At 56.4% G+C, this 20,573-nt stretch overlaps 2 protein-coding genes across 8 annotated transcripts; both read left to right on the top strand.

The window, feature by feature from the left end:
• The first annotated feature begins 7,751 nt into the window (after positions 1 to 7,751).
• C20H19orf85 (chromosome 20 C19orf85 homolog) lies at positions 7,752 to 9,665 on the top strand. Its single transcript, XM_054673556.1, has 2 exons — positions 7,752 to 8,285; positions 8,700 to 9,665. Exons 1-2 carry the CDS (start codon positions 8,113 to 8,115, stop codon positions 9,193 to 9,195), a joined length of 669 nt encoding a protein of 222 aa, XP_054529531.1. The 5' UTR covers positions 7,752 to 8,112; the 3' UTR covers positions 9,196 to 9,665.
• Positions 9,666 to 10,898: 1,233 nt separating this feature from the next.
• Positions 10,899 to 20,506, top strand: ISOC2 (isochorismatase domain containing 2). Of its 7 annotated transcripts, none has more exons than XM_016936882.3 (7): positions 10,998 to 11,157; positions 16,275 to 16,437; positions 16,563 to 16,703; positions 17,650 to 17,859; positions 18,117 to 18,235; positions 18,389 to 18,506; positions 20,101 to 20,506. In XM_016936882.3, exons 2-7 carry the CDS (start codon positions 16,330 to 16,332, stop codon positions 20,179 to 20,181), a joined length of 777 nt encoding a protein of 258 aa, XP_016792371.1. In that variant the 5' UTR covers positions 10,998 to 11,157; positions 16,275 to 16,329; the 3' UTR covers positions 20,182 to 20,506. The 7 variants fall into 7 exon arrangements, with proteins under 7 accessions (XP_016792374.1, XP_016792376.1, XP_016792371.1 ...); XM_016936883.3 differs by having other exon boundaries at positions 11,000 to 11,157; positions 18,165 to 18,235; XM_016936885.3 differs by lacking the exon at positions 16,275 to 16,437 and having other exon boundaries at positions 10,899 to 11,157; positions 18,165 to 18,235.
• Positions 20,507 to 20,573: the final 67 nt, after the last annotated feature.

Raw genomic sequence — 20,573 nt, 5'->3', positions numbered from 1 at the left:
TGGTCTTGAACTCCTGACCTCAGATGATCCACCCGCCTCGGCCTCCCAAAGTGTTCAGATTACAGGCGCGATCCACCGCACCTGGCCAGGATGCTCCCTTCTGACATCTCTTAAGGCCCCCGTGGCAGCCCCAGCCGGCCCCAAGCTAACGGGCCTCTCCACTCAGAAGGGGTGTGATCCCCATTTCACAGTGGGGTAAGGCAAGGCCCTCTGAAGTCTCATGGCCAAGCCACAGAACCAGGAAGTGATGTAGTGTCCTGTAACCAGGAAGGAATTCCTACAGCCCAGAAGTGGTTGGACCAGGAATGTGCCCAACCCCAGAGTCCACCCACTTCCAAGGCCTGTCGAGCAGGTCTCACATGCACGGTCAGGCACTCATGGAGGCTGCCCAGGACATGGGAGCCAGGGGAGACTCCTCGTGCAGCCTGGGGGAAACCAGGGCAGACTCCCTGGAGGAAGCAACAATATACAGGGTTCCATCTGTACAGGTAAAACCTTCCTCACGCAGCCTGGGGGAAACCAGGGCAGACTCCCTGGAGGAAGCAACAATATACAGGGTTCCATCTGTACAGGTAAAACATTCCTCCATTTTAAGTGCAAAAACGGACAGGGACAGATACATGCTAAATTTCCTTCCTAAGAGTGGCTGCTACCTTCTACGATGACCCCCAGGGACCTGTGCCCTTGTGTGAGTGCCTTTGCATCATGTGGATGTGATGGTTATGTGATATGGTGAAGGCAAGGGGGGTCTTGGCAGATGCGATCAAGGATCCTGAGGCCAGGCGCGGTGGCTTACATCTGTAATCCCAGCACTTTGGGAGGCCAAGGCGGGTGGATGACCTGAGGTCAGGAGTTTGAGACCAGCCTGGCCAACATGGTGAAACCCCATTTCTACTAAAAATACAAAAAATCAGCAGGGCATGGTGGCGGGGCACCTGTAATCCCAGCTACTTGGGAGGCTGAGGCAAGAGAATCGCTTGAACCCAGGAGGCGGAGGTTGCAATGAGCTGAGATCGCACCACTGCACTCCAGGCTGGGCAACAAGAGCGAAACTCTGTCTCATTAAAAAAAAAAAAAAAATAGGATCCTGATTAGTGGACTTTGAGTTCATCAAGGGGAAAAGTGACGGTTAAATTTTATGCATGTACTGAACTGGGCCGCGGGATGCGCGGGTACCTGGTTAAACGTGATTCTGGGTGTGTCCGTGACAGTGTTTCCGGAAGAGATTAATTGGTAGCGTGAGCCAAGCAGGCAGCCTCCCGCAGGGTGGGTGGGCCTCAGCCTCAGGGGAAGGTGGAACTCCATCCCTGCCCTCAGGCTTGAGCTGTAGCATCAATCTTCTCCTGCCCTCGGGCCTCCTGGTCCTCCAGCCTTCAGACTCACGCTGGAATCTACTCCATCAGCTCCTGGTTCTCAGGCCCTCCAACTACACCACTGGCTTTTCTGGTTCTCCAGTTTGCAGACAGCAAACATGGGGCTTCTTGGCCTCCATAATCACATGAACCAATACCTTCTAATCACTCTCTTTCTGGAGAGATGTATCTATATTGTTGTAGCTATTCATATCTATTGCTATCCTCACAGATCCATCTATGGATAAATAGATGGATTTATAGGTTGATTGATGGGTGGATAGACAGACATAGCCTATTGATTCTGTTTCTCTGGAGAACCCTGACTAATACAGGAAAATTACCCTGGGTGGATCTGACCGAGTCAGTGGAGCTCTTTAAAACTGGGCCTAGAGATCAAAGATGGGAAGCACTGAGGTTCTCCTGCTGGCCGTGAACCCAGGGCTCCATGCCTTCCTCAGAAGCACGGAAATGAGGCCAGGCGCGGTGGCTCACGCCTGTAATCCTAGCACTTTGGGAGGCTGAGGCGGGCGGATCATGAGGTCAGGAGATCGAGACCATCCTGGCTAACACGGTGAAACCCCGTCTCTACTAAAAATACAAAAAATTAGCCGGGCGTGGTGGCGGGCGCCTGTAGTCCCAGCTACTGGGGAGGCTGAGGCAGGAGAATGGCGTGAACCCGGGAGGCGGAGCTTGCGGTGAGCCGAGATCACGCCACCACACTCCAGCCTGGGCAACAGAGCGAGACTCCGTCTCAAAAAAAAAAAAAAGAAGCACGGAAATGGATGCTGCTATGTAAACTTGGGAGCGGACCCCAACCTCAGATGAGACCATAGCCCTGGGTCACTCGAGGATTGCAGCGATCCTGACCAGAGGACCAAGATAAACCACGGCGCTGGACTCCTGGCCACGGAACTGTGAGATAATGAATGTACGTTGTTTAAAGCCATTGCATCAGTGGCTATTTCTTACACAGCGTAGAGAGCGAATACACTCATTATATATACGAGTCTGCTGGGACCCCCATAGCAAAGTCCCACACTGAGTGGCCCCAACAACGGAAACTTATTTTCTCCCGGTTCTGGGTACAGAAGTCCACGGTCAAGGTGTCGGGAGGGCTGCTTTCCCCCGAGGCCTCTGCCCTTGGCTTGCAGACGCTTGTCTTCCTTGTGGGGCCTCCATGGTGGCCCCTCTGTGTGTGTCTGTGTCCTAATGTCTTCTATAAGGACACCAGTCAGATTGCATTAGGGCCCACCCTAATGGCCTTGTTTAACTTAATTGCCTCCCCTCCCCTCCCCTCTCCTCTCCTCTCTTTTCTTTTCTTTCTTTTTTTTTTTTTTTGGGACGGAGTCTCGCTCTGTCACCCAGGCTGGAGTGCAGTGGCCCGATCTCGGCTCACTGCAAGCTCCGCCTCCCGGGTTCACGCCATTCTCCTGCCTCAGCCTCCCAAGTAGCTGGGACTACAGGCGCGTGCCACCACGCCCGGCTAATTTTTTGTGTTTTTAGTAGAGACGGGGTTTCACCGTGTTAGCCAGGATGGTCTCGATCTCCTGACCTCGTGATCTGCCCGCCTCGGCCTCCCAAAGTGCTGGGATTACAGGCTGAGCCACCGTGTCCGGCCCCTTTTCTTTTCTTTCATCGAGACGGAGTTTCACTTTTGTTGCTCAGGCTGGAGTGCAATGGTGTGATCTCGGCTCACTGAAACCTCCATCTCCCAGGTTCAAGTGATTCTCCTGCCTCAGCTTCCGGAGAAGCTGGGATTACAGGCATGAACCACCACATCCGGCTAATTTTGTATTTTTAGTAGAGACGGGGTTTCTCCATGTTGGTCAGGCTGGTCTCGAACTCCCGACCTCAGATGATCCACCTGCCTCGGCCTCCCAAAGTGCTGGGATTACAGGCGTGAGCCACTGAGACTCAGATTAATTGCCTCTTTAAAGACTTTCTCCTAATACTGTCTCACTCTGGAGCATGGGGGTTACAACTTCAACATCTGAATCTGGGGGGACACATGCAGCCAAGGCCTGCCTTCTCTCAGAAGAAGAGTTGTGAACCAAATACGACAGGGTTGGCCCCTCTGCGTCTGGGTTGGGAACACCAGGGTGATACACTGTGACTCTGCCATCTGTACATTTTTATAATAAATTTTAAGGGGGCCGGGGGCGGTGGCTCATGCCTGTAATCCCAGCACTTTGGGATGCCAAGGCAGGCAGATCACCTGAGGTCAGGAGTTCGAGACCAGCCTGGCCAACATGGTGAAACCCCGTCTCTACTAAAAATTCAAAAGTTAGCTGGGCGTGGTGGTGCACACCCGTAATTCCAGCTACTTGGGAGGCTGAGGCAGGAGACTCTCTTGAACCCAGGAGGCAGAAGTTGCAGTGAGCCAGGATTGCACCACTGCACTCCAGCCTGGGCGACAGAGAGAGACTCTGTCTCAAAAAAAAAAAAAAAAAAAAAAGACTAGGCATGCAGTGGCTCACGCCTGTAATCCCAGCACTTTGGGAGGCCAAGGTGGGTGGATCAAGAGGTCAGGAGATTGAGACCATCCTGGCTAACACGGTGAAACCCCATCTCTACTAAAAATACAAAAAATTAGCCGGGCGTGGTGGCGGGCACCTGTAGTCCCAGCTACTTGGGAGGCTGAGGCAGGAGAATGGCATGAACCTGGGAGGCGGAGCTTGCAGTGAGCCGAGATCGCACCACTGCACTCCGGCCTGGGTGACAGAGCAAAACTCCATCTCAGAAAAAAAAAAAAAAATTAAGGGAAACAAGGTCCCACAATGACTGGATGAGAGGAAGCAGATAGCAGATGAGCAGGTGGGGACAGGGAAGGACACACCCTGGGTTGTCCCTGGCTTCCTGGCCTGGCCCTGACACCCCCATCCAGATTGTAGGGGGATTGGAGGGTGGGGTCTCCACATTCCAGCTGTAGCAAGGCCTGCAAAGAAGGTTGGGTTAGACCCTGCCCCAAACCCTCTATGGTTCTCCATCATGCTTACCCTCATAGCCCAACCCTTGCCTGGCTCACAAAGCCCGGCAGGTCTGCTCCCCGCGCCCCCTCGGCTTCTCTGACTTCACCTCCTCCATTGCTCAGTAAAGCAAGATGCTCAATAAATGTTTGTTGAATGACTAAATCCACCCCCAACACACACAGAATTTCAAGGGCTGGGATAGGGGAGAGGAGGCTGGGGAAGACCTTCCAGCACCTGGAAGTGCAGGTCCTCAACAAAGACCCCATGAAGCCAGCTCCCTGCTGTGGTTGATTGTTCTCAATGACAGGAGACAGGAGAGGGCTCCAAGTTCTCGGGCCGCACCCCTTGAGCCGGGCCGCCCAGCACCGGCCGGGTGGGTGCCCCCTGGTGGACAGTCCCGAGGCCGCAGCCTGCAGGCGGCCGCCCTGTGCATTCCTGGCCGGCCTGAGTGGGACAGAGCTGGCCGGCGGATGTTGCTCTTGGCCCCTGGACTGTGGAATGCAAATTTTGAAATAAGAGCTACCAGATGTGAATACACACGATAAAGTGTGTATCAAGGTAGCAAAGGTCATACCCCAGCCACGTGGCGGCGGCCCCTTCCCGGCCCTCAGAGCCAATCCTTCCCTTCCCATCCTCCAGAGACCCAGGGATCTGCTCCCTTCGGCCTCTTGCCAAGGGACCCTGGACCCTTCCCTCTGTGTCTGAGACCTGGAGCGGAACAGGACAGGAAAACCTTCACCTTCAGGCCACCCCCAATACCACAGGTGTGAACCAGACTCACGGACATCTTGAGGCAGGAGAATAGCAGAGGAATTCGGGGGGCGAAGGGGACCGTTGGACATAGGTTAGCTTAAGCAGAAGCAAAACGTGCCAGATGGCAGAAGCAGGACATGCGAAATAAGGGAGGAAGCAGTGAGTTGGAACATGCAGGATAAGGAAAATAAGCCAGAAGGACTTGCAGTAGCAGTTTGGCCACGAAAAATAAAGCTGAAGATGAGCAATTTGGTCAAAAGAGATAAAGTAAGATTAGGCAAGGATGAGCAACTAACTTACAAGAGATAAAGTGAGGTTAAGCAAGTGATGAAAAACATATAAAAGACCATGAAATGTACGGCCGGGCGCGGTGGCTCACGCCTGTAATCCCGGCACTTTGGGAGGCCGAGGCGGGCGGATCATTTGAGGTCAGGAGTTCGAGACCAGCCTGGCCAACATGGTGAAACCCCATCTCTACTAAAAACACACAAAAGTTCGCTGGGCATGGTGGTACACGCCTGTGATCCCAGCTACTCTAGAGGTAGAAGCAGGAGAATCACTTGAACCCGGGAGACGGAGGTTGTAGTGAGCTGAGATCGCACCACTGCACTCCAGCCTGGGCGACAGAGCAAGACTCCATCTCAAAAATAAAAAATAAATTTAAAAAGAGTCCTTAAAAAAAAAAAAGGCCATGAAATGTAACAAACTGGGGCTGATCTCATCTCGGAGAGCTCAGTCCGCTCTCCCCTCTGAGAGTGGAATACTGTGCTTCATAAACGTTTGCTCCTTTCCTTTGCTGTCTGTGCGCGTCTCATCCAATTCTTTGTTTTGGACACCAGGAGACTGGAACTGCACAGTACCATCCAGTAACAATCACACACGTGCACACACACACACACACACACACACACACCATGCCCTGGGGAAGACAGAGAGACAGAAACAGAAAAGCTGAGAGACAGGCAGTGAAGAGCATTCAGAGTCTAAAACATAAACACTGAGAGAAACTCCAGAGACGGTGAAAGAGACAGAGACAGGGAGAGGAACCGGAACACAAATGGGAGAGATGAAGTCAGAGAGACAATACAGAGGAGAGAGGCTGGGCACAGTGGCTCTCGCCTGTGACCCCAGCACTTTGGGAGGTCAAGGCAGGAGAATCACTTGAACCCAGAAGTTTGAGACCAGCCTGGGCAACATAGTGAGACCCCATCTCTACAAAAGAAAAAAATTAGCCAAGCATGGTGGCAGGTGCCTGTAGTCCTAGCTTCTCAGGAGGCTGAGGTGGAAGGACCCCTTGAGCCCAAGAGGTCAAGGCTGCAGTGAGCCAGGATCACAACACTGCAGTGCATCCTGGGTGGCAGAACCAGACTCTGTCTCTAAAAATAGATATATACATACATACACACATACATAGATGATAGATCCATAGATAGGCAGGTGATACATAGATGATAGTTGAGAGAATTGTGGATAACCCAGGGATGGACAGAAAGCCAGGAGGAGCAGAAGAGGAACGAGCAAGGGTGGGCGAGATGGAGAGATAGCAATGGGGCTAGTGTGAGTCACAGACAGCTGGCAGGCAGAGGGACCAAGGGGCAGAGTACAAGGGGCTGTCTAGGAGGCTGGAGACCCTTGGAGACACCCGAGAGAAACATGGGAGGCCAATGATGTCCCCAACACAGACACCGGCCACACCAGGCCCAGCAGCCCCACCTGTGCAGTGGTTCAGCACAGTGGTAGTGTTGAGCATGGCAGGGGTAGCAGTCAACGTGTACATGCCATGGCTGGTGAGGGCACTGGGTGTCTGTCTGTCCTACTGCAGCTGGTCTCACCATGTCCTGCTGACAGGAAACTGGACCTCTGGCAACATCACTGGCTGCACTCAGCCCCAGCTCCCAATATGCCCCCACCTGCCTGCTGGCCCCCACCCTAGGCCTGGTAGGACCTCAACTGCTGACCTTGCCCATAGTACTGCTGGCCAGTGAGCGGGCCTGGGAAGCAAACTCGTGATGTCAGGTTTAAATCCCTGCTTCAGGCAGGAGAATCAGCGCGTGCGGTTCTAGGTACTGAGCCGTGGTCATTTGTTACACCAATTTCGGGAAACATCCTGGCTTCCCAGAGCAGACCCCCGAGAGTGGGGGTCCAAGCAGAGACTGAGGCTGTCACACCCGGTGCTCCCCTACCCAACCTGAGACCCAGTGTCCCCGCTCCGGCCAACACCCTTCCAGAAACAAGGGGACCCGGCCCATCCTCTGCCTCCCACAGACACCAGGGGTCCCAGTGCCTCCATAAAACACCCTGGGGGAGACTGCGCCCTGTTCTCCCGTCCCCTCCCGTCCTGCCACACCCTTCCCCTCTCCTCCCTCACTCTGCTGCTCAGGATTCTATGAGCCCCAGGATTTCGGGGGTGACCCTCCAGGAGCCAACCCCTCCTGCTGGCTGGAGACCTCGGCCCGCACCAGCCCCTTTGGGAGCCTCGGTTTCCCCTCCTAAGGTGCCGGGCTGAGCAGAGGGAGGGAGGCACAGGTGTGTCTGAGGGTGGGTGGGCAGGTGCAGCCCAGCTCCCCTCCCTCCCAGCCCCCTCCCCACGGCTCCAATTAAGGGTCCTCCACGCTCAATCGCTGCATTTGACTTACTGGCGGCCTCGCCTCCCAAACGAGGCCTTTGTTCCCTTAATTGGCCATCTCCAGGCACCATTCTCTGTCCCCCCGCCGACGCACGCGGGTTCCATATCCCAGGTCCAACTATGCGCTAATTGGGCACTTAGAGGGTCCCAGAAAGCCCCCTCCCCTCCCTGTTCCCTGCCTTCCTATATTAGCCCCCACCTGCCGCTCCCTCAGACTTCAGGTCGGGCTCCTGGGAGGTGGGGACAGGGTTAGGGCACAGTGGGGAGGCCTTGGCCCAATTCCCAGCCCTGCCTCCTCCCCAGCCCGGGGTGCCTGGGCCTCCAGAGTCCCCTGCCCCTCCCTGCTCACAGATTTGGGGGGTGCTTTGGTCAGCAATATTGTGGGGAGTTACTCCAGACCACCCTGGCCATGCACCCCGGGGTCCCCGAAGGCCCTGGGGTCTCCGAGCCCGGCCCCCGGGAGCTGTGTGCCTTTGTGAGCGGGGCGGCCGCCCACATGCTGCGGGCCCTGCAGCCCCGGCGCACCCGGCCCCCCAAGAGGCGGCCCAACCACAGAAGGTTTCTGCACAACCAGATCTGCAGGTGAGGGGGCTGGTGGGGAAGGTGGGCACGGGACGGGGAAGAGGGGAAGGAGGAACCAGCACCCTTGGCTTGGGGAGACCAGGTACAGACAGAGAGGAGCAGCCCCCAGGGCTGGATGCCAGCAACAGTCAACGTGCATTTATTGAGTGCCTACTGTGTGCCAGGCCAGTTAGCAAAGCAGATAAAGTTCCTTGCTGTCGTGAAGGTTGTGTTTTCATGGGGGTGGCGGACGGTCAGGAATCACCAAAATAAATAACTAGCATGGTGTGATGCAACCACATAGGTGACCCTTGCAAATATGCTGGCCGGGGGTGGTGGCTCAAGCCTGCAATCCCAGCACCTTGAAAGGCCGAGGCAGGAGGATCGCTTGAGTTCAGGCGTTAGAGACCAGCCTGCTCACATCTGTCTTTACAGGCAGTTCACCAAGATTGAGGCCGCCACCCAGCGCCTGGCCCTCTCCATCCTGTCCCAGGAGGCACCTCCCCAGAGACCCTCGCTCCAAAAGCCACCCCCGCCGCCTCCATCCCCCTTCCTGGGAGTGGCCTGTGCTGTGGCCCCCACTGAGGCTCCCCATGCCAGCGCCAGCCTGAGTCTCGCTGCCCTGGACACCTCTACCCTCGACCTCTTTGACAACATTGCGCTCACCCCAGAGTGTGCCTCAATGCCATGGGACCCCTCCTCTGGTCCTGATGCTCCCCTGCCAGCGCCGGGTCTGTCCCATCGCGACCTGGGCCAGCTGGACCTGAGGCAGGTCCCACATTTCTGCGGCCCCCTGCCCCTTCCCCAGCATGCCCTGGGGGAAGAGGCTGATCTCGTGGCTCCCGACTGGGGTTGGGTGGACTGCTGGGAGGTGCCTCGTGCCTGGGATTCTCAGGGGATCCCCGAGGGTTGGGGGACCAGCTCCCCATGAGGCCAATCACAACCCAGCCTAGAACCCAGGACAAGCCAGGGGCCCCTCCACGACGGCTCTACAGCCCTCTCCAGGAGCCCCCAACCTGTCCGCTCCCTTCCTGGCAGCCCCTGGGAAAATAAACCAACCTAGACCCCCACTTCAGACCACTGCCTCAGGGGTCTCCTTCTGGGCCCAGGGGCCCCACCTCCACCTCTTCTTGCTTTCCTGCCTTCCCCCTTCCTTCTGCCTAGCCCCAGCTCGGCATCCACCCCTCACTCTCACCCAGGCTCACCTCTGCCTAATGTCTGCTCTCCTGTCATTTATTCCCAAAGATGTATCGAGCGCCTACTATGGGCCAGGCCCAGGTCTAGGACTTGAGGATTCAGCTGTGAACGAGGCAGAGGGACCCCTGCCTCAGGGAGCTCCCTGTTCTGTGTGCATGTGTGTGTTTTGGCGGGGAACAGACAATAAAAGAGTATATCCATGCATTTTTCAAAAAGCAAGATTCATTTCCAATTCAGATTGGAGTTAGTGCTGAAAAGAAAATAAAACACAAGGCCGGGTGCGGCGGCTCACACCTGTAATCGCAGCACTCTGGGAGGCCAAGGCAGGCGGATCACTTGAGCCCAGGAGTTCAAGACCAGCCTGGGCAACAGAGTGAGACCTCCATCTTTACAAAAAAATTAAAAAATTAGTCAGGTGTGGTGGCGCATACCTGTGGTCCCAGCTACTCAGGAGGCTGAGGTGGGAGGATCGCTTGAGCCCGGGAGGTTGAGGCTGCAGCAAGCTGTGATCGTACCATGGTACTCCAGCCTGGGTGATAGAGCAATTTTTTTCTTTTTTTTTTTTGATGTTTCAAAAAAATTAAAAACAGCGACCTGATGGAAGGGCTACCTGACACCAGGTGGTCAGGAAAGGCTTTGAAAGCCTGGAAGGTTGGGCCATGGGGAGTCCTAAGATTCCAGGCTGAGGCAGCACACGTGCAAAGGCCCTGCGGTGGGACATTGAGGGAACAGCAAGAGGGGACCCCTGTGGCTGGAGCGGAGTGAGCAGGGGGAGTGGTGAGAGGCGAGGTCTGCACGGACCAGGAAGGCCGACCGTGAATTGGGAGGAGTTTGGATTTATTCCAAGACAGATAGGAAATTCTCTCTTTCTCTCAACCTCCATTTCCAAGCACAGAGTCTAAATTATTCTAAACACCACCCGAGGAGGCAGGTGCTGTACAGATGGGGAAACTGAGGCACCACAGAGCGCAAAGGACAGGGGGGTGTCAAATTCCTCACTTGATCGCTCCCTCAGCCAGCCCCTTCCTGGAAAGTGCTTGGGTATCTTTGTAAGCCTCCGTTTCTTGAGAGAGGGCCAGGGTTCGAACCGCAGACATGCCTCTACTCTAGGTAAGACGCCTCTCTCTCTCCCGGCCTCGGCGGTCTGCTCTGTGCAATGGGGCCGGCCGAGACGCCCTCTCTCCAGCCAGAGTCTGAGCCTTCGGAGACCACCGCGCGACTCCGCCCCGTCGGCCGCCACTCACGCCCTCTACGGCTCTCCATTGGCAGAACGACCTGCTGCCCCGCCCCCACGGCGCCTTTGCGAGCTAATCATTTTCTTGAGACTGACAGCCTTGCCGGCACCGCCCCCCCCTGGGGCGGGAGCAAAGCAGCGGCATATGCGGATTGGTTGAGAGGCAGGGGGCGGGGTGAGTTGGTGAGCGCCGATTGCGGGCAGAGGCAGCGGCACATGCGGATTGGCCGGAGAGAGGGGCGAGGCAGAGCATGATGAGTGTCGATTGGACGGCTGGGCCCAAGTGGGCGGAAAACGGACGGTGCAGGGGGTGGGCCACGTGTCCAGCCCTAACGAAACGGTAACCAGCCCTGGGAAGCCCGCAAGGGGCCTCAGCGGTGGCCATCCGAGCGCCGAGAGGTGAGGGTGCCCCCGCCTCACCTGCAGAGGGGCCGTTCCGGGCTCGAACCCGGCACCTTCCGGGTAAGTCCTCTCTCGCTGCTGGCGCTATTTGGAGACCGACCTTACCGCCTAGCAGATGGGGAAACTGAGGCTCTGCCTGGGCGTCCCGGGCCAAGGTCACAGGACCAGAAGGAGGACTCCACCTGGCCCCGCCAGAATTGGCTGGCCAGAGATTGGAAGCGTCCCCGGGTCGCGCCTGCCGCCTCTGTAACAGCGCTGGGGGGTGGGCAGGTTTAATCCCCATTTCTCCGACGAGAAAACTGAGGCTAAGACAAAGAGAAACTTGCCCAAGGTCACACAGCCGGGAAGTCCGGGCTCCAAGGCCGGGTTTCCGAGACCGGGTGGGGAAATCAACGGCCCTACCCCGCCCCCTGTTGCCGCCCACCTCCAGCCACGCCCCCTTTGGCCTTGGGTACCCTCCACCCAGGCTGAATCGCTCCTCGTTCCGCAGGACACGCCCAACCCTCTCCAGCCCAGACCTCCCCTTCACATCTCTCTCTCTCACACACCCACCCTCACCCCAATTTTTCATCTCCCAAAAACCAGTTCCCCTCCCCGGGATCCCCTATGAATCTTCAGATCATGCCCCTCGCTCGACCAGAAACTGGGGGCCTTTCTCCCCGACTTTCCCCACCGTCCCAGCTGCCCCTTCCTGACTGTCCCCTGTCCCACTGGGCCCCAGCGCCGACCTCCTGCTCTCTGGCCTTTGCCTCCAGTTCAACCGCACGGCGGGGGCCTGAAGCCATCTTTGTATTTTGCATTTTGAACACTTTTTCTGGAATAATACCACATACGCAGAAAATCGAACGGTTTGCAAATACACAGCTTAAATAAATATTTATAAAGGGAGCACGCTGGTGTAAACAAGTATCCAAATAAAAAAGTCAAACATGCGCCACATCCCAGGATCTCCCGCCGTCGTCGTTTCCATCACTGTGGTCCAAGGGCAGTCACTGTCCTGGCTTCTGACGCCATAGGTCAGTTTTGCCGGGTTTTGGCTTTATGTCAACCCTTTATTGTATATAGTATTGACTAGACAACTTGTTGCACATTGTCCAGAATTCAGAAGAAACAGAATAGGACCCAGTGAAAAGGCTCCTACACACTTCCCCGGTGCCTGGTTCACCCGCCTGAGTCTCCCGTTTCTTGCTTGTTTGCCAGAGATAGCAGATATAGATATAGGCAACACAGACACATTTTCCTCTCCCTTTTTTCTTTGGCACAAAAAGGAGCATTCCATACACACTGTTCTGCTTCTTTTTCACTTCTCTCAAACATGTTTTCGTATTGTTACTTAAAGAGCTTCCTCGTAATTTTTTCTGGCTGCGAGAAATAACAGAGTATAGTGATGGCATGACTTACGTAACCAGTACCCTCATTGTGGACATTGATACTTACTTCTGCTCCTTTGCCCTGGGGAAGAGTCCTGTAATGAATAATCCTGTGTCGTTTCACATGAATGTCTGTAGGATAAATGCTTAGGAGCAGCTTTTGAGGTCAGAGGGTTTGTGTATCCATCATTTTGAGAAATGCAGCTGCTCGGCTGTCCCTAGGAGTTGTTGTGACCCACACTCCTACCAGGCCAGAGGGGAGTTCCTGGGTGCTCCACATGCCTGTCCTAGGCTTTTGGACATGCTGGCCCCCAGATCTGCCCCTCCATGGCTCTTCACTGCCCTCAGCAGAGAGACTCCAGGGCCCTTGTGACCCATCTGTCAGCTCTCCAGCTCCTGGTTCCCTCAGAACCATCCCGTGGGGCCCGGGTGTCCCAGGTCCCGCCTCCTGCACAGGGGAGGAAGAGTTAGCACATGAGTGGGCGTGAGAGGGTCACTCCATGGGGAGGAAACCGCAAGGGCTGTTTGAGAGGAGGGAGTGGCTGGGCTGAGGCTGGAGGGTCTTCAGAGCAGTGCGGGGCGGGGGGGAAAGGGGCGTCTGCATCTTAGTCCTGAGGACAGAGAGAATCCACGGGGGTCAGGGGACAGTTTGAGACAGGGGAGTAATAGTCAGCTTTGTGTTTTGTGAAAAGATCATTTTTGTGTCTTCAGTTTCTCTAGGAGAACACTGCAGCCCCTGCCAAGCTGTATCTGACTCCCTCCAAATCCCACTTATCACAGTTGTAATTATGGGATTAATTCACTGTGGTTTTGTTTCAGAGGGAGTTTCCATTCAATTTTATTTAATGAGATAAAATTTGCACAACATAAAATTGACCATTTTAACCATTTATTCGTTTTTAAACTTGAGATATGGCACACATAGAAAACATTTGCTATGGTAGATGGATTATGTTCAAAGAATAATAGGCCAGGCGCGGTGACTCACGCTTGTAATCCCAGCATGTTGCAAGGCTGAGGCGGGAGGTTCACTTGAACCCAGGAGTTCGAGACCAGCCTGGGCAACATAGGAAGACCCTGTCTCTAAAAATATAAAAATACAAAAATTAGCCAGGTGTGGTGGCATACACCTGGAGCTCTAGCTACTTGGGAGGCTGAGGTGGGATGATCACTTGAGCCCAGGAGGTTAAGGATGCAGTGAGCTATGATTGCGCCACTGTACTCCAACCTGGGTGACACTATGAGACCCTGTCTCAAAAAGAAAAAATAGTACAGGGAGGCCAAGGCAGGAGGGTTGCTTGAGGCCAGGACGAGAGAGAGAAAGAAAGATAAGGAACAACAGTGTCCTCACTACCCAGCTTTGAAAATAGCAGCTCAAGGCCAGGTGCGGTGGCTCACACCTGTAATCACCAGCACTTTGGGAGGCTGAGGCGGGTGGATCACGAGGTCAGGAGTTCAAGACCAGCCTGGCCAACATGGTGAAACCCCATCTCTACTAAAAATACAAAAATTAGCCAGGCGTGGTGGCACAAGCCTGTAATCCCAGCTACTTGGGAGACTGAGGCAGGAGAATCCTTGAACCTGGGAGGCAGAGCTTGCAGTGAGCCAAGATCACGCCACTACACTCCAGCCTGGGTGACAGAGCAAGACTCCATCTCAAAAAAAAAAAAAAGAAAAGAAAAGAAAATAGCAGCCTCTTGTTGAGTGCCCTGCCTCCCTCAGCTTCCCAGAACACCTTCTGTCTTGCCTCCAGTGAGCCTCCAGGGTCTCCCATTTCCCTGGTGAATTAATGAATAAATGAGTTAAGTACAAACAAATTGTACACACAGACGGGGAGAGAGCTGCAGACAAAAGCCCAGCCCAAACCCTCACTTGTGCAGCAAACTCGGAGACCCAAAAGCTACGTCCCAGGGACGTAGGCCAAGACGTGCTGATTCAGGGCCCCTGCGGTGTAGACGCTCTGACAGCGTAGACGCTCTGACCGAGTGGAAGTCAGGTGTGCCCTGTATGGCTGCAGGACTTAGGGCAGGTTAACGGGCCCTCTGGGTCGAGGTTTCCTCCCCTGCAAAAGAATTGCTGGCCAGGTGGCTTCACCAGCCTGTCCTTTTTTTCTTTCTTTTCTTTTCTTTCTTTTCTTTTTTTTTTTTAATTGTGGTAAAATGCACTTAACATAAAACTTACCCTTTCAGCCATTTGAAAATGCAGTGGAGCGGCATTCATAGTCATGCTGTTCTGCAGCCGTCACCACCAAGTCCCAGAGCATTTTCACCATCCCAAACTGAAAACTACACCCCCCAGCAGTCAACCTGAATTCCTCCCGGCCACAGCCCCTGGCAGCCAACCATCTGCTTTCTTTCTCTTTTTTTTTTTTTTTTTTTGAGATGGAGTTTTGCTCTTATTGTCCAGGCTGGACTGGCAGTGGTGCTATCTCTGCTCACTGCAACCTCCGCCTCCCAGGTTCAAGTGATTCTCCTGCCTCAGCCTCCCAAGTAGCTGGGACAACAGGTGCGTGCCACTGTGCCTGGCTGATTTTTTGTATTTTTAGTAGATATGGGGTTTCACCGTGTTGGCCAGGCTGGTCTCAAACCCCTGGCCTCAGATGATCCGCCCGCCTCGGCCTCCCAAAGTCCTGGGATTACAGGCGTGTGCCACCAAGCCCAGTCTCTTTTTTTTTTTGAGACAGAGTCTTGCTCAGTCACCCAGGCTGGAGTGCAGTGGTGTGATCTCGGCTCACTACAACCTCTGCCTCCTGGGTTTCAAGCGATTCTCCTGCCTCAGCCTCCCGAGCAGCTGGGTTACAGGCACCCGCCACTGCCTGGCTAATTTTTGTATTTTTAGTAGAGACAGGGTTTCGCCATGTTAGCCAGGCTGGTCTTGAACTGACCTCAGGTGATCCGCCCACCTCAGCCTCCCAAAGTGCTGGGATTATAGGCGTGAGCCACTGCGCCCGGCCCCATCTGCTTTCTGTCTGTGGATTTGCCTGTTCTGGGCATTTCAGGAAAACGGGATCACACACTCCGTGGCCTTTGTGTTGAGGTCTATCCAGGTTGTGGCCTGTGCAGGGTCCCCCTTCTTTCCTATGGCTGAAGAATATGGCCTCAGTTTCCTCTTGGAGCGGGGTGAGGATCAGGGTGGACCCTTCATTCAGGAGGCCCTGGGGAGTGGGCTGGCCCAACACAGGAGGACTCCCAGCAGAGCCTCCGTTTTGGGGCTGATGGTAACCAGGGCTGACAGTAACTGGGGCTGATGTAACCGGGATCTGATAGTAACCGGGGCTGACGGTAACTGGGACTGATGTAACCGGGATCTGATAGTAACTGGGGCTGACAGCAACCAGGACTGATATAACCAGGATCTGATGGTAACCAGGATCTGATAGTAACGAGGGCTGGTGGTAACCGAGATCTGATGGTAACTGGGGTTGATGGTAACCAGGGTTGATGGTAACCGGGGCTGATGGTAACCAGGATCTGATGGTAACCGGGACTGATGGTAACTGGGGCTGTTGGTAACCCGGATCTATTGGTAACCAGGATCTGATAGTAACTGGGGCTGATGGTAACCAGGACTGATGGTAACTGGGATCTGATAGTAACTGGGGCGGATGGTAACCGGGGCAGATGGTGACCAGGGCGGATGGTAACTGGGGCGGATGGTAACCGGGGCGGATGGTAACCGGGACTGATAGTAACTGGGGTGGATGGTAACCGGGGCAGATGGTAACCGGGACTGATAGTAACTGGGGTGGATGGTAACCGGGGCGGATGGTAACCGGGATCATGAAGCACTCCTTGATGTTGTGCACAGTCCTCAGCAAGGAGAACGCAGGGACCAGGAGAGGGACACCCGGAGCCACGTGTGGATGTGGCCCAGAAGGCTTCCCAAGGAAGTCACCTCCCTGCCGAATAGGACAGAAATAAGAAAGAAGCCCATTCCAGGCCCGGGGAACAGCAGACACAGAGACCTTGAGGTGGGAAGAAGGTTGGCAAGGTGCCCTGGGCCCTGCCAGGCTCTGAGTGTGAGGACCGGGACGCCAGCTGGAGACACTGAGAGGAGCCCTCGGGCCTGACCCACCGTCCCTCTGCCCACCCCCAGAAAATGGCGGCTGCCAGGCCCAGCCTGGGCCGAGTCCTCCCAGGATCCTCTATCCTGTTCCTGTGTGACATGCAGGAGAAGTTCCGCCACAACGTCGCCTACTTCCCACAGATCATCTCAGTGGCTGCCCGCATGCTCAAGGTATGACCTCAGCCCCCCACCCTCAGACCCAGGATCCAGGCTCAGCCCTCCACCCTCAGATCCAGGATCCAGGCTCAGCCCTCCACCCTCAGACCCAGGATCCAGGCTCAGCCCTCCACCCTCAGACCCAGGATCCAGGCTCAGCCCTCCACCCTCAGACCCAGGATCCAGGCTCAGCCCTCCACCCTCAGACCCAGGATCCAGGCTCAGCCCTCCACCCTCAGACCCAGGATCCAGGCTCAGCCCTCCACCCTCAGACCCAGGATCCAGGCTCAGCCCTCCACCCTCAGACCCAGGATCCAGGCTCAGCCCTCCACCCTCAGACCCAGGCATCCAGGCCCAACTCCTCTTCCTTCAGACCCAGGGATCCAGGCCCACTTCCTCTTCCCTCAGACCCAGGAGTCCAGGCCCAGCTCCTCCTCCCTCAGACTCAGGAGTCCAGGCATAGCCCCTCCTCCCTCACACCCAGGAGTCCAGACCCCCAGCCCCTCTTCCCTCAGACCCAGAAGTCCAGGCCCAGCCCCTCCTCCCTCAGACCCAGGAGTGGCCCAGCCCTTCCTCCCTCAGACGCAGGAGTCCAGGCCCAGCCCCTCCTCCCTCAGACCCAGAAGTCCAGGCCCAGCTCCTCCTCGCTCAGACCCAGGAGTGGCCCAGCCCCTCCTCCCTCAGACCCAGGAGTCCAGGCCCAGCCCCTCCTCCCTCAGACCCAGGAGTCCAGGCCCAGCCCCTCCTCCCTCAGACCCAGGAGTCCAGGCCCAGCCCCTCCTCCCTCAGACCCAGGAGTCCAGGCCCAGCCCCTCCTCCCTCAGACGCAGGAGTCCAGGCCCAGCCCCTCCTCCCTCAGACCCAGGAGTCCAGGCCCAGCCCCTCCTCCCTTAGACCCAGGAGTCCAGGCCCAGCTCTTCTTCCCTCAGACCCTGACCTTTCTTCCCCGTCACTGGCACAGGTGGCCCGGCTGCTTGAGGTGCCAGTCATGCTGACGGAGCAGTACCCACAAGGCCTGGGCCCCACGGTGCCCGAGCTGGGGACTGAGGGCCTTCGGCCGCTGGCCAAGACCTGCTTCAGCATGGTGCCTGCCCTGCAGCAGGAGCTGGACAGTCGGCCCCAGCTGCGCTCTGTGCTGCTCTGTGGCATTGAGGCACAGGCCTGCATCCTGGTGAGATGCTGACTGACCCCAGGGGTCCCTCGTTCTAACCTGGGACCCCCATCCTAAATAGAACCTCCTTCCCTGACCAGAAACCTCCACTTCCCTGCAGGACCCCCATCCTGACCTGGGCCCTCTCTCCTCACCTGTGGGCCCCATCCTATCTTGGATCCCCTCCTGACCTGGGGGCCCCCTCCTCTGATCCGAGCCTCCCTCCTCCCCATTCTGGGCCCCTAATTCTGACTCACCATCCCCAATTCCTTACCCAGGACCCCCGTTCTTATCCGGGGTTGGCCCTGACCTCTCTCTACCCACAGAACACGACCCTGGACCTCCTAGACCGGGGGCTGCAGGTCCACGTGGTGGTGGACGCCTGCTCCTCACGCAGGTGAGAGGGCCCCTGCCTGGGTGGGTGCACGTGGGGGCCATCAGGGGCTCCCAGGAAGGGCCACAGGCGGCATTCCCACCAGGGTGCCTGCGTGTCTGGGTGTCCAGACTGCGGCGTCCACACCAACCTTCCCTCCCTCCCTCCCACTCACAGCCAGGTGGACCGGCTGGTGGCTCTGGCCCGCATGAGACAGAGTGGTGCCTTCCTCTCCACCAGCGAAGGGCTCATTCTGCAGCTTGTGGGCGATGCCGCCCACCCCCAGTTCAAGGAGGTAATGCCCGCCTGGCCGCCCCCACCTCCCCTGCATCTGTCAAAGGTCTTGTCTTTGGGCTCTGAGAATACATCTCGGCACCAGCAGGCTGCCGCCTCCAGGGGGAGCCAGGTTCTTGGAGGGGAGGCTGCTGGTCACTGTCACTGCCATAAATCCATGAAAGGAGCCCACAGATGGACCACAAGGGCCACAGAGAACAATAAAATGGGGGAGGCGATCCAGAGGGTCAGGGCACAGAGGAGGGGGTTTGTATTGGAGGGTCTGGGGGGCATCCTGGAGCAGGTGACTTTAGAATGAACTGAAGGAGGGAGTGACCAGGCGGACACTGGGGAAGAACAGGTCAGCAGAGACCCTCTAGATAGAAGCCCCTTGACCCGTCCACACCCATCTCCAACTCTCCATCTCCTCCGCCTCTGCCCCTTCCGGCCCGGGTGCCCCTCCTCCAGTTTCTCAGACTCCACTGGCCACCCTGCTACCGGGGTCAGCCAGGTACTGGGCCCCCCTGCTTCAAGCCGTTGGCCCTCAGGATGCTGGAGAGGCCCCAGACCTTGACATTCCCAGGCCCTCCCAGGTCTGCTCCTTGCCTTCCTTCTAGTTCAGCTCTGTGGGACATTCACCGAGCACCCACTCTGTGCCAGCCACTGTGGTGAGCCCTGGAGTCTGCAGCAATCCATGTTCAGTGACACATTGTGACCCCCAGCTGGGGCAGGAGTTGCAGAGGGATGAGCAAGCGTGGCAGAGGTGGCCCTGAATTCTGAGCTGCCGGGGAAGGGGGCATCAGGCACTCACAGTGTTCGAGGGGGACTGAGCTTTCTTTGAGGAGCTGTAGCAGGCCAGGGTGAGCACCACGCGGGAGGAGCCAGCAGCCTGTCTTCGCGCAGGAGTCAGAGCCCAGAGGTTTGGGATTTCAGCCACGGGCAGCCATCAGGGTTTGATGCAGGGGAGCTGGCCATATCAGATCGGCAGTTTACAAAGTTCTTTCTGGCCCTGTGTGACCAGTGGATTAGGGAGTGTGGCATAGAGGGGAGGAGGGAGACCTGTCAGTAAGGAGGTTAATTTGGGCGCCAAGGCAAGCGGTGATGAGGCAGTGGGGATGCAGGCTTTTTTGTTGTTGTTGTTGTTTCTTTCTTTCTTTCTTTATTTTATTTTCTGGAGATAAACTTGCTGGGACTTGCTGATGGATGAAATGCGGTTGGTTGCTCATGTCTATCTAAGAGGCAGTTAGATAGATGAGTCAAGTTCAGGGGCAAAGTCCAGGCTGGATTTGTGAGCCGAGGGCCCAGAAGAGGGATGGGAGAAATGAGGTTACTTAAGAAGAGGAAGGTGTAGACAGGAAGCCCCAGCACAGAGCTGTCCACCCTTAGTGGTCCAAGCCCGCAAAGCACACCAAGATGGCGGGCAGTGAGGAGCTCAACCAGTCACGTGTAATGAAAGGGAGGCCCCAGGAAAAGTCTTGAGAAGAGGGAGTGTTGTCTTGGGCAGCTGCTAGCCAGAAGGTCCGAGAGATGAAGACGGAGAGGTGTCCCTCAGATTTGTCATCCATGGAGATCGGGACCCTAGACGCTTCCTGACCCATCGCCCCCTGCCCTTACAGATCCAGAAGCTCATCAAGGAGCCCGCCCCAGACAGCGGACTGCTGGGCCTCTTCCAAGGCCAGAACTCCCTCCTCCACTGAACTCCAACCCTGCCTTGAGGGAAGACCACCCTCCTGTCACCCGGACCTCAGTGGAAGCGCGTTCCCCCCATCCCTGGATCCCAAGAGTGGTGCGATCCACCAGGAGTGCCGCCCCCTTGTGGGGGGGGCAGGGTGCTGCCTTCCCATTGGACAGCTGCTCCCGGAAATGCAAATGAGACTCCTGGAAACTGGGTGGGAATTGGCTGAGCCGAGATGGAGGCGGGGCTCGGCCCCGGGCCACTTCACGGGGCGGGAAGGGGAGGGGAAGAAGAGTCTCAGACTGTGGGACACGGACTCGCAGAATAAACATATATGTGGCTGTGGACCAAACCATTCTTGGGTTGGGGGGGGATCCCGGGGGCGACTGGGGGCTGCAGGAGGGAGAAACCGGG

Source organism: Pan troglodytes, chromosome 20 (genome assembly GCF_028858775.2).
Source record: "Pan troglodytes isolate AG18354 chromosome 20, NHGRI_mPanTro3-v2.0_pri, whole genome shotgun sequence".
NCBI classification, from domain to species: domain Eukaryota; kingdom Metazoa; phylum Chordata; class Mammalia; order Primates; family Hominidae; genus Pan; species Pan troglodytes.
This window is presented reverse-complemented; position numbering and strand designations above follow the sequence as displayed.